The sequence below is a fragment of the Microtus ochrogaster genome, unplaced genomic scaffold (assembly GCF_000317375.1).
Source record: "Microtus ochrogaster isolate Prairie Vole_2 unplaced genomic scaffold, MicOch1.0 UNK11, whole genome shotgun sequence".
Classification (NCBI taxonomy): domain Eukaryota; kingdom Metazoa; phylum Chordata; class Mammalia; order Rodentia; family Cricetidae; genus Microtus; species Microtus ochrogaster.
This window is the reverse complement of record NW_004949109.1, coordinates 419,742-431,618: the sequence shown is the minus strand read 5'-3', so window position 1 is coordinate 431,618 and position 11,877 is coordinate 419,742. Positions and strand designations below refer to the sequence as shown.

General features: G+C 43.5%; 2 protein-coding genes across 2 annotated transcripts in view; both read left to right on the top strand.

The window, feature by feature from the left end:
- Mrps36 (mitochondrial ribosomal protein S36) overlaps positions 1-2,369 on the top strand; it is a 6,782-nt gene extending 4,413 nt beyond the window's left edge. Inside the window, exons 3-4 of the mRNA XM_005366565.3 lie at positions 245-413; positions 2,131-2,369. Of these exons, the coding sequence (XP_005366622.1) occupies positions 245-413; positions 2,131-2,148 (187 nt within the window). The 3' untranslated portion in view covers positions 2,149-2,369. The remainder of the gene's footprint in view (positions 1-244; positions 414-2,130) is intronic.
- Positions 2,370-8,730: 6,361 nt separating this feature from the next.
- Positions 8,731-11,877, top strand: part of Cdk7 (cyclin dependent kinase 7) — a 22,118-nt gene continuing 18,971 nt past the window's right edge. The window contains exons 1-2 of the mRNA XM_005366563.1: positions 8,731-8,914; positions 9,153-9,212. Coding sequence (XP_005366620.1) covers positions 8,849-8,914; positions 9,153-9,212 — 126 coding nt within the window. The 5' untranslated portion in view covers positions 8,731-8,848. The remainder of the gene's footprint in view (positions 8,915-9,152; positions 9,213-11,877) is intronic.

The window sequence follows — 11,877 nt, the reverse complement described above, 5'->3', positions numbered from 1 at the left end:
CTCCTGCCTTGCTATTGGCCATTCAGCTCTTTATTAGACATCAGGTGTCTTAGACAGGCAAAGAATCACAGCTTCACAGAGTTAAACAAATGCAGCATAAACAAAAGCAACTCATCTTTACATCGTTAAACAATGTTCCACAGCAGAAACAGAACACCTTAGAATAATTTTCCACAGCAAAGACGCCTGGATAATTTGTCTAATTAGTATTTTTGTTTTTAATTCCAGCCTCAGACGTTTTGAGATCTGCTGGGCCCTCTCACTCCTCTGTAATTTCACAGCATTCTAAAGGAAGCAAATCCCCAGATCTGCTGATGCATCCGGGGCCACCAGACACTGCAGAAATACTAAAAACATTACCTCACAAGTACAGAAGGAAACCTATATCTCAAGAAGAAATGGACTTCATCCAGGTATGCTGTGCTCTTCAGCACAGGTTTGTGCAGACTGCCGTGACATTTTGGCTTAGCAGTGGTCATTTGCTGATCGCATGTTCCCTTTGTTTTGTCATTTGGAATTAGAGCTAAGGGAGATGAACAGACAGGCCAGGGCTATCTCTGTAGGGGACCCTCAGTAAGGATGCATGATACATGAGGAAATGACCCCATACGAAGGACTGGGGAATGTTGCTCATTAGTAGAACTCCTGTCTAGCATGTGCCAAAACCGGGGATCAGTCCCAACAAATCCAGCCATCTGACAAAAAAAAAAGCTGTTTGAGTGAGGGGCTAATAACTTTCCAAAGAAAGACCACGGAGAAATTTGAGGCTGATGTTATCAATCACCAATCTTTCTTTTTCTTTTCTTTTTTTTTTTTCTTTTTTTTAAGTCAGGGTTTCTCTGTGTATCTCTGGCTGTCCCTGAACTCGCTCTGTAGACCAAGCTGGCCTCAAACTCACAGAGACCACCTGCCTCTGCCTCCCATGTGCTGGGATTAGAGTCCACCACTACACCCAGTTTTGTCATCAATATTGAGTCCTTTCTAGATCTGAATTTGTAACATTTACCGTAAGTCTTTCAAACTATGAAAAACCATAAATTTTGTTTTGTTTTGTTTTTTAAGACAGGTTTTCTGTGTACAGCTCTGATTGTCCTGGAACTCTTTGTAGACCAGGCCGACCTTGAACTCACAGAGATCTGCTTGCCTCTTAGTCCTGAGAGTTGTGATTAATAAGGCCTGCACCACCACAGCCTAGCTTTTTCTTTTTTTTAAATCCGAGGCTGGAGAGATGGCTCAGAGGTTTAGAACACTGACTTCTCTTCCAGAGGTCCTGAGTTCAATTCCCAGCAACCACATGGTGGCTCACAACCATCTTTAATAAGATCTGTTGTCTTCTTCTGACCTACAGGCATACATGCAGGCAGAACACTATATACATAATAAGTAAATATTTTTTTAAATTTTATTTTATTGATATTTATTGAGCTCTACATTTTTCTCTGCTCCCCTCCCTGCCTCTCCCTCCTCCCTTCAATCCTCCCCCAAGGTCCCCATGCTCCCAATTTCCTCAGGAGATCTTGTCTTTTTCTACTTCCCATGTAGATTAGATCTATGTAAGTCTCTCTTAGTGTCCACATTGTTGTCTAAGTTCTCTGGGATTGTGATTTGTGGGCTGGCTTTCTTTGCTTTATGTTTAAAAACCACCTATGAGTGAGTACATGTGATAATTGTCTTTCTGTGTCTGGGTTACCTCACTCAAAATAATGTTTTCTAGCTCCATCCATTTTCCTGCAAAATTCAAGCTGTCGTTCTTTTTTTTCTGCTATGTAGTACTTCATTGTGTAAATATACCACATTTTTCTTATCATTCTTCAATCGAGGGGCATTTAGGTTGTTTCCAGGTTTTGGCTATGACAAACATAAGTAAATATTTTTAAAAAAAGAAAAAAAAATTAACTATCTGGTCATGGTAGCTCACAACTGTACTCTCAGATCTCAGAAGGCTGAGGAAAGAGGATTGCCGTGATTTCTTAGAGACCAGTGTGGGCTATCTAGTGAATTTTTAGGCCAGTCTGGGCTACAGAGTGAGGCCTTGTCTGAAAAAATCAGCGACAGCCTGAGATCATTTTTATAGTATAAATAATGGCCAATTCAGTCCTTCGTCTCATGGCTTTTTGCTTCTTTTTTCAGCGTGGAGGTCCAGAATGACCGCTGTGGCTGCTGTTTGTCGCCAGACAAAAGGATTATCTTTACAATAAAGGACTTCCAAAATGTCAAATGAAAATTGTATATTAAGCAACCTTAATAAATATTCTGCAAAAAAGAATAAAGTATAGAAACTCTAGATGGCCACTTGTATCTCCTCAATGTATCTTGGTCAGCTTCTCTAGCAAGCTGGTCTGCATACCTATTAAAGTCACATTTTTACATATTAGCCTGTTAATTTACTCTTGATTATGAAGTGTTACCAGTAATGAGCTATTAAGTATCTAGTGAACAATCAAATTTTCTCCTTTTGTTTAGACATAAAGATGATTTATTAAGTGTAATTCTTGCTGTAAGGAATCTTTTCTCCTGAAATTAGATGAGGAACAATGAGATATTTCCCCTTTCTTTTTTTTTTTTTTTTTTTTTTTGTTTTTTCGAGACAGGGTTTCTCTGTGGTTTTGGAGCCTGTCCTGGAACTAGCTCTTATAGACTAGGCTGGTCTCGAACTCACAGAGATCTGCCTGCCTCTACCTCCCGAGTGCTGGGATTAAAGGCGTGCGCCACCATCGCCCGGCTCCACTTTTTTTTTAAAAAAAAAAAAGATTTATTTATTATGTATACAGTGTTCTGTCTGCATATCAGAGACAGGCAGATCTCAGGGAGTTTGAGGCCAGCCTGGTCTACAAAGTGAATTCCAGGATATCCAGAGCTGCTACACAACGAAGCCCTGTCTTGGGGAAAAAACAAAACAAAACAAAAAAAAAACAAGTGTCTGTATTGTAGGGAGCATTGGCAACTGTGGGTGAGTGGAGCCGAGTTAGCATGAGCATGGCTGTGTCTAGGACTCGAAGGCCTCAGCCCAACAGGAACGGTAAAGCCTTCCTTGGCTAGGCTCAGAGGGACCGAGTATTGGTGTCTATGAGTGAGTGATGGATGTGTGCAAAGACTAGCAGCTGCAGCTTCTTCCTCCTGATGCTCTTCCTGCCTGAGATGCTGTCCTACAGAGACTTACCTACACTAGCCAGCTCCTCCCCATGTGCTATACCTGATGAACTCAGGTTCCAGGAGCAGCAGGAGAACCCCAGCGTTACTGTACATGTGTCTATGTGTCTGTCACGTCACTGTGTCACCGTTCTGAGTCAGGGTTCCAGAACCCAAGCCCAGTGGGTCACAGCAGTGGACATGAAAAGTTTCTGCACCCCAATAAGCCTCTTGGCTGATGCAGCAATCCAAATCAAACCGAATCAGAAAAAGCCTGGATTTAATGAGTAAAATGCTTCCAGATGATTTGCCAGCCCTCCAGAGAGGAGATAGGGAGGAGAGACAAAAAAACAAAACAAAAAAAAAAAACAAACCGGCCGGGCGGTGGTGGCGCACACCTTTAATCCCAGCACTTGGGAGGCAGAGGCAGGCGGATCTCTGTGAGTTCGAGACCAGCCTGGTCTACAGAGCTAGTTCCAGGACAGGCTCCAAAACCACAGAGAAACCCTGTCTCGAAAAACCAAACAAACAAACAAAAAAAAACCAAACCAACTTTTCTGGAGGGTAGTTTAAGTACCTTTTTGGAGTGGTCTTGAGCATCTCTGGGGTAGGAATTGTATTTGTGTTCGCTGGTCTTTCAGAGATGAGGCAGGGCTTGGGGAGAGATGGGAGAGGAGGATTGAGGTGGTGCTTCCACCAGAACACTCCAGATTCTTTGGGTATATGGATGCCAGGGCCTGGGGTGGAATTTCCACCTGAACATCCTAGCCTCCTTGGAGATCCTAGCCAGTTCATGCCTGGCTGCTTCCTGCTTGGGAAGATGTGAGGAGGGGGAATAAGGAGCCTCTGGGCTCACACTCAGCAGGACGCGTGGGTGGAGAAGCATTCATTATCTGTCATCCTGGACACCTCAGGCATCTGTTGCTTGAGCAAGCAGAAAAGGCAAGATGCTAGGAAAAATAGATTATTAATACCTGCCCTAAGTTGTACTGAGTGTGAGCCCAGCGACTCCTGATTCCCCCTCCTCACATCTTCCCAAGCAGGAAGCAGCCAGGCATGAACTGGCGTCCCTATACCCAAGGAGTCTGAGATGTTCAGGTGGAAACTCCACCCCAAGTACCTGGCATCCATATACCCAATGAGTGTGGAATGTTCTGGTGGAAGTGCCACCTCAATCCCTTTCCCCCACCTCTTTCTCCCTAGACACTGTATCATCTCAGAAAGCCTAGTAAACAGAGAAGCTCAAGACCACGCCTACAGGATATTTAAACTGCCCCCCCCCCCCCGAAAACAAATGTGTTTTTTTGGTCTACCTGTCTCCTCTCTGGGGGACCAGAAAATTATCTGGGGGCATTTTGCCCATTAAACCTGGGCTTTTTCTGATTCAGTTTAATTTGGTCTGATTTGGATTGATGTGTCCATCAAGGTGCAGAAACTTTTCAGCATAAAGTAAAAATAATGCATAAGATGAATATAGCATAGGAACAAAATTTCACCACTTATTTAAATTTCAAATTACTACTTACTACGTCAGAAAGGATGTTCATTTGTCTAACTGTGATCATGTTTGTAAATACTGATAAATAACTTTCACTATCTTAATGGCTGAGAGTCTTAAATCCAACTTACTTGGCAACCAAAGAAACTATAATGGGTTCTCCTGCTAATCTTCACACATACTTGACTAAATCTTCTTCCATACTTGTAATGACTTCTAGAATATACTTTATAAAGCAGTCGTCCTTAATGTTGACTAGTCCATGATCAATGGACACTAGAATTATGTTCTTTTCTCTTGTTCAATTGCCTGTGGGCTAATCTTTACTTTTTTGTCATTCCAGAGTTGATTTGTTTTTCTTTTTTTCTTTTTTTTTTTTTTTTTTTTTTTTCGAGACAGGGTTTCTCTGTGGTTTTGGAGCCTGTCCTGGAACTAGCTCTTGTAGACCAGGCTGGTCTCGAACTCACAGAGATCCGCCTGCCTCTGCCTCCCAAGTGCTGGGATTAAAGGCGTGCGCCACCACCGCCCGGCTTGATTTGTTTTTCTTGCAAGTTCTGGGCTATGAATGTTGTCCCGATGAGAAATAAAGGTTGATATTTGATGTTAGTAGTAAGCTATTCTGGTAGCATGAAAAATATATAATTCATCTTTTTCTTTATTCTTTTTTCTTTCTTTTGAGACAGGGTCTTACTATGTAGTTTGGTTGACCTGGAACTCATACGTATACCAGGGTGACTTCAAATGCATAGAAATCCCTGCTTCTGCAGTGCTGGGATTAAAGGCATGCACTGACATGCCCAGTTCTGTATATTTCATGGTAGAGCCATAGCTCGATCAGTAGAGTGCTTGTCAGACAGTCCTGAGGGCCACAGAACCCAAATGAAAAGCTGGGAGCAGTTGTGTACCTGTAATCCTTCTGGGCAGGCAGAAAGACAAGTCCCTGGAACTCTCTGACCACCCAGGCTACATGAATTAGTGAGCTCTGGGTTTAGTGAGAGACTGTCTCAGAAACACAGATGTGGAGCTGGAGAGATGGCTCAGAGGATAAGAGCACTGGCTGCTCTTCCTGAGGTCCTGAGTTCAATTTCTAGCAACCACATGATGGCTCACAACCATCTATAATGAGAGTGCCCTCTTCTGGCATGCAGGAATACATGCAGGCAGAACACAGCATACATAATAAATGTAATAATAAAAATAATAAAATGGAACAAGATCCCCAGAAAGGTCCCTAAATACATGCATACACCACACAAAAACACATAGACTAATTACTTTGGGCTTGAGATATAGTTTAGTGAGCTCTTGCCTAGCATTCACAAGGCCTTGGACTCCATCCCATGGCTTCAAAACAAAAAGATGGTTTTCTGCTGTCTATAAGTGTCTTACTTGGACCTAAGTGGTGGCAAAAGGCTGAAGCAGTAATAGGTAGCTAACCAGTTGCCAGACATTTGCTTCACCCCTGCAAAGTTATTTAAGCCTTCCAGAAGTGTTTGAGTAAATCCTGTTATAGAGAAGGAAACTAGGTATAGACAGAGATAAATTTAAGTCATTCGTTTAGTGACTGAGTGCAGGCTGACCAGTATTCAAAAGCAGGGATCTGGATCCAGAGCCACTTGTACACTATACTGGCATCTCAATTATTAGTCTTTGTACTCTGCTGCTATGTCCAACATATCTCTAAAAATTAAGATTCCTAATTCTTAGAAACAGCAGTAGCAAAGAAAGAGGAAAACATTGCCTTTTGACAGCTACTCCAGCTAATAATTTAGGAATCAGCCTGTTCTGGGATCCTATTGGCTAGGAACCAAAATTTTAGTATCATTCTGGCAAAGCCATCTGTTTTACAACGGTAGTTCACCAACAAGCCTTCTTGATTTTCTTTGCCCTGTCCAGTCTATAGTGTGGTCTCTGAGCAGTCAGGATAAACTCTTCAAAACATCTTCTGGGACAAAGAGAGATGGACCAGTGGGACAAAAAGACCCCCTCTTCAAGCCTGAAGATCTGACCTTCAAATGTGTACTGTGGTACAATAAATAAAATGGAATAAAATAATCTGATTCTGTTGTTAAAACCTAATGGATGTTCGGTGACATCTTCCCTGCACTGTCATGTTTAAAACTGTGAACCCCAGTTGTCTCTCTGTTTAGAGCATTTAGGATCCTGTCTCAGAGTTAACTTTTTTCCTGAGACAGGATCTCACTGTGTGGACCTGGATTATCTGGACCGCATTATCTTTTAATCTTCCACTACAAAGGAATGTTATAGTTCATGGCTTTTTTTAGGTTCACGATAATATTTGGCACATAGAAAGCAATACATATGTGTTAAATTTTTTTAGTTATTTTGAGACAAGGTCTCTTGTATCCCTGGTTAACCTTGAACTTACTGAGTAGATCAGGCTGGCCTCAAACTCGCAGAGATCTGCCTGTCTTTACCTCCCTAGTGCTGGGGTTAAAGGTATACATGCTACTTAAAAGAGTTTTTTTTTTTTAAAAGATTTATTTATTGTATATACAGTGTTCTGCATGCATGCCTGTAGGCCAAAAGAGGGTACCAGATTTCATTGCAGGTGGTTGTAAGTCAACATGTGGTTGCTGGGAATTGAACCTAGGACCTTTAAGAAGAGCAGGCAGTGCTCCCAACCACTGAGCCATCTCTCCAGCCCTTAAATGAGTTTTTTATTGTAGCATAATTTATGTTAACTAAGAAGTTGGGTTCTAATAACAACCAGGTTGGTGATGTTGTTGTTGCAGAATCTTGTGATTCATGAAGTAGGCAGAAGTCATACTAGAATCATAGAACTCCCAGTGACCAACATGGTCTTTTTATTGTTGTTATGTCTGTAGCCCAGGTTCTCCAGGAAATTGCAAGCTTCCTGTCTCAGCTTCCAGAGTCCTTATGTGCCTGCCATGCCTGGTGGAACAGGATATGTGTGGATGGAACAGGATGCGTGGGAATGGAACAGAAGAACAAAGAACGGCAGGGAAAGATCTGACTGGTTAACTGGGCTCACTTTCCTTTATCATAAGGGTTAAAGCTCTTCTTTCTGTCATCTAAAACTGGCCAGTTTCTAGTTTCCTGGAAAGTCAGGTAAGTGACTTAGTTTCTGCTTAGTATGGAACTTCAGGATGCTTGGCTCCCTTTGGTTTGACCTGGTCAACTCTATAGAAGCTCGATTTGAACAAATGATGTCACTGATTTTATTAACAAAGCTATTAAGGGCATGGAGATGACTCTGCTCTTAAGAGCATTTGCTCTTCCAGAGGACCCAGGTTGAGTTCTTGGCACCCACATGGTGGCTCACAGCCATCTGTAACTCCAGTTCCTGGGGATCCAATCCCCTCTCCTGACCTCCATGGGCACTGTGCACCTATGATACTCAGACACATGCAGGCAAAACACCATACACATAAAATAAAAATTAAAAGCAATGGCATTAAAACGTGTGATTCTTGCTTTATAAGTAATTTTGGCTTCATTTGTTTTCTCTCAAGAGAAAAAGCTGAACAATGTGAAAATAAATTCTTAAATTCCCCAGGGAATTGAGGTCTAAGCAAAACCACCCTGCAAGCGGGAGCGATAAGAAGACAAAAATATGACTCAAACGGAAACGATTGCTGGAGCCAGTTAACTGGCAGTTAGATAGGCTTGAAGCACAATCACAGCTGACAGTGTTACTACGTCTAAACGCTCTGTTTCTCTTAATTCATTAGTTTAGATTTTATAGAATACAAAAGACCTTTTCTATAACATAATGTTCAGCAGGGCTGGATTTTGCTTCCCTTGGCCTGTTCATAAATCAGCCTTTAAGAATTTGGCTCTCCTTAGAAGGAGGGGTTTGGCCTCCGTAGCGACTGAGGCGACAGGACAACGGAAAGTAAAACCAGTGCGGGGCCAAGCCTTACACCCTAGCTAAATTCCCGAACTCAGAAACACCGTGTCGTAACGCTGACCTATCCTTGGAAGCGAAGCAAATCCAAGCTAAAACCAAACACAAAAACACGAACGAATTGACAGCCATCTAAAAGACGTCGCTTCCGGCCTCGGTGCGCACGTGGCACCCCTCCTGGGCCCCTACCAGCTTCCGTAGGGCTGGCCCCGCCCACAGAGGTTGTGTGCGCCCAGTGGACGGAAGTAGCTGTTGGGAGCTTTAAGACGCTTTAAATTCCTGCGGGGTGGAGGCCCTGGCTTTCTGCTGGAGTCAGGCTTCCCACTCGCATGGCTGTGGACGTGAAGTCTCGAGCGAAGCGCTATGAGAAGCTGGACTTCCTCGGGGAGGGACAGGTGAGGAGGTCCTTCTCGCGCTGGCACAGCCTGGCCATCGCGGGCTCTCTTTCGGGGAGGGTGGCCTGACTGATGCCCGGTCGCAGCCTCCTGGGCCTCCCTCCCTTCTGGCCAAGAGGCCGTCCGGCCGCCTAGCAAGCCGCTGCGAGAACGCTCCGGATCCCGGGTTTAAAAAAGGGGTAAGGGTGGGGACCCAGAACCACCACGTAAAGACCTCTCTTACTGTCTTCCTTTCTAGTTTGCTACGGTCTATAAGGCCAGAGATAAGAACACCAACCAGATTGTCGCCATTAAGAAAGTGAGTTACCTTTTACGTTCTGTGTTTTTCTCTGGTCTTTGTGTCTTGCTTGCCACGTAGCCCTCGCTGGCTCTGAGCTGCCTGTTTAGACCCGGCTGGCCTAGAACTGGCTGTAGCCTTCCGCTTCTCTGCCGTGCGAGTGATGGGTTCGTAGGCGTGCTTCAGCACGCCAGGCAACTCTTACAGAAGAATACTTGTGCATGATCAGTTGATTGGCGTGACCAGTTGTCTTTGAGACAGTCTTGCTATGTAGTCCAGGTTGGTCTCCAGCTCGAGGAAATCCTCCTGCCTCTGCCTCCCGAGTGCCGGGATTGCAGGTATTTACGTTTTGCTCTGTTTTAATACGCACCATCACGCTCTGATGGCGGGAGTTGCCCGCCATCTAGAGACAATTAGGGTCTGTGTTTCAAAGTGGAACTCGAGCTGAACCAGTTTTTGTTCGAACGATATAAACTAGAACTTTTTGCTCCATAATAGTTGGTCGTTGTTGGCCAAGGAGGCAGGTACTGCCATCTCCTCAGTTCTTTGGATGCCATGGTCTTTTCCAGGCCACAGGTGGTTGGTTATAGCTATGTTATCTGTGCACAAAAGTTTTCATCGGCATTAACAACGTGGATGTGGTACCCTTTCTAAAATGATTGAAGTGACTCTTAAACTTAAATTCATTGAGAACACTTCAAATTCATTGAGAACGCTTCAAATTCATTGAGAACGCTTCTGACATAGCTTCCTGCACGCCAGACGCTTCGACTTACTTTTCTTCCCCCAGTTTCAGACAGGCTGTAGAATAGGTCAAAGTGTCCTTGTTTCACCCTGAGGGTCGTGAGTTAGATGACTCCAAGATCACACAGCTAATAGTTGCTGAGGCTAGGACTAGAGCTGTCCGATGCTCTTTTTCACACGACCGAACTCCATGGCCATCTCAGGACCACTCTGTTTTTCCTCACATGACTGTTGGTGTCGTTGACCTCCATATTCTGTTTTCCTCCTTTACACGTTCATTACTCCCTTGAAGTGTGAATGACCAGGCTTCCCTCTTCCAGCCTCCCAGGTCCTCTTTGTCACTTGTTTTTTTGTTTTTGTTTTTTGAGACAGGGTTTTTCTGTAGCTTTGGAACCTCTCCTGGAACTAGCTCTTGTAGACCAGGCTGGCCTCAAACTCACAGAGATCCACCTGCCTCTGCCTCCCGAGTGCTGGGATTAAAGGTCTGTGCTGCAGCCAAGGGGCTTGTTTCTCCTTTTTAAAAGCCCTTATGACCAGCCTCCAAAGTTACTATGTAACTCCTGCCTCTATCTCTAGTTCTAGGTATCCTATGTCATTATAAAATGTTTTTTCCTTAAAGGTGACTTTAATACTTATTTTATTTCAAATAATTCATTTTTGTGGGTGGTTTTAAAAGTTACTAATAAGCAAAGGCTTTTAATATACTATATTATCTCTTGTTTTATTTTTTCAGTTTCTTTAACTTTCCATTGATATTTATCTCCTGAACATTTGGCTGGTTTGAGGGTCTTCCCTCAAACTTAGACATCATTTGTACTTTCTTCTGTGAGCATTGAGGGTTTGGTGCTGTGACCCTTCCTTTTTCAACACTCATAATTTCTACTCATGTTCATTTGCTGACAGCCTTTTTTGATTTTACAAAAAAAAAAAAAAAGACTCATTAAACTGCTTTTATTATGACTTGGACTTCTTAAAATACCGCTGGTGTGACTTAACAGTGAAGGGCGCTGGCTGTTCTTATAGAAGACCCAAGTTCCCAGGACTCATGTGGTGGCTAACAACTGTCCGATACTCCAGTTCCAGGAGATCCAACATCTGCTTCTGTCCTCAACAGGCACAGAGCATGTATGTGGTCCACAGACATGCATGCAGGCAATACCCATGCACATAAAATGAATATTTAAAAAATTACATGGAATTGCCATGTTTTTTCTGTTTCTTAGCTTACTTAGCCAGTTTGCCCTGTTGATGGCTTTGCGTTGCTGTGTGAGTATGTCTCCTAGGTATTTGTGGTATGTGCAGGTGTTTTTCAGGTCTGCCCCTGCATGCCACAGTAGGACATCTCCTCCACTGTTCTTTGTCTTGATTGCCTTTGAAACAACGGCTCTCAATAAAGCCTGATGCTTGCTATTTTGGTTTGTCTAGCAAGACAGCCTGGATAATTGGCTGGCTCACCAGCAAGCCCTCTGAATCTTCTGTTCCAGTCTCCCCATGGTGGGACTTCAGGCACACATAGTCATGATTGGCCTTTTCCATAGATGCCGAGGGTTGGAATTCACACCCTCATGCTTGCAGAACCAGTGTTCCCCACCGAACCGTCTCCCCAGGACTCCTCTCCCCCTTAAACCTTTATTTATATGTATGCATGTGTGCCTGCATGAGCGTGTATGCAGGTTGAACCCAGGGCCTTGAGCATTCCAGGCAAGTGCTTTGTCATTGAGCTACATTCCTAGCCTATATTACTGTGTATTTTGTGTATGTATCTGTATCTCGGGGTGAGAGCCATGCTGCTGTGTTAGAGGACAGCTTGTGTAAGTGTATGAGGGGATGGAGTGAAGTCTTGGAGTTGTTCAAATTTTAGCTGATTTAAGCATAGCAGAATACTAATCACTTCAATCTTGGTGATAAAGGACTTTGTGAGATAATTCTTAGTTGTTGGTTT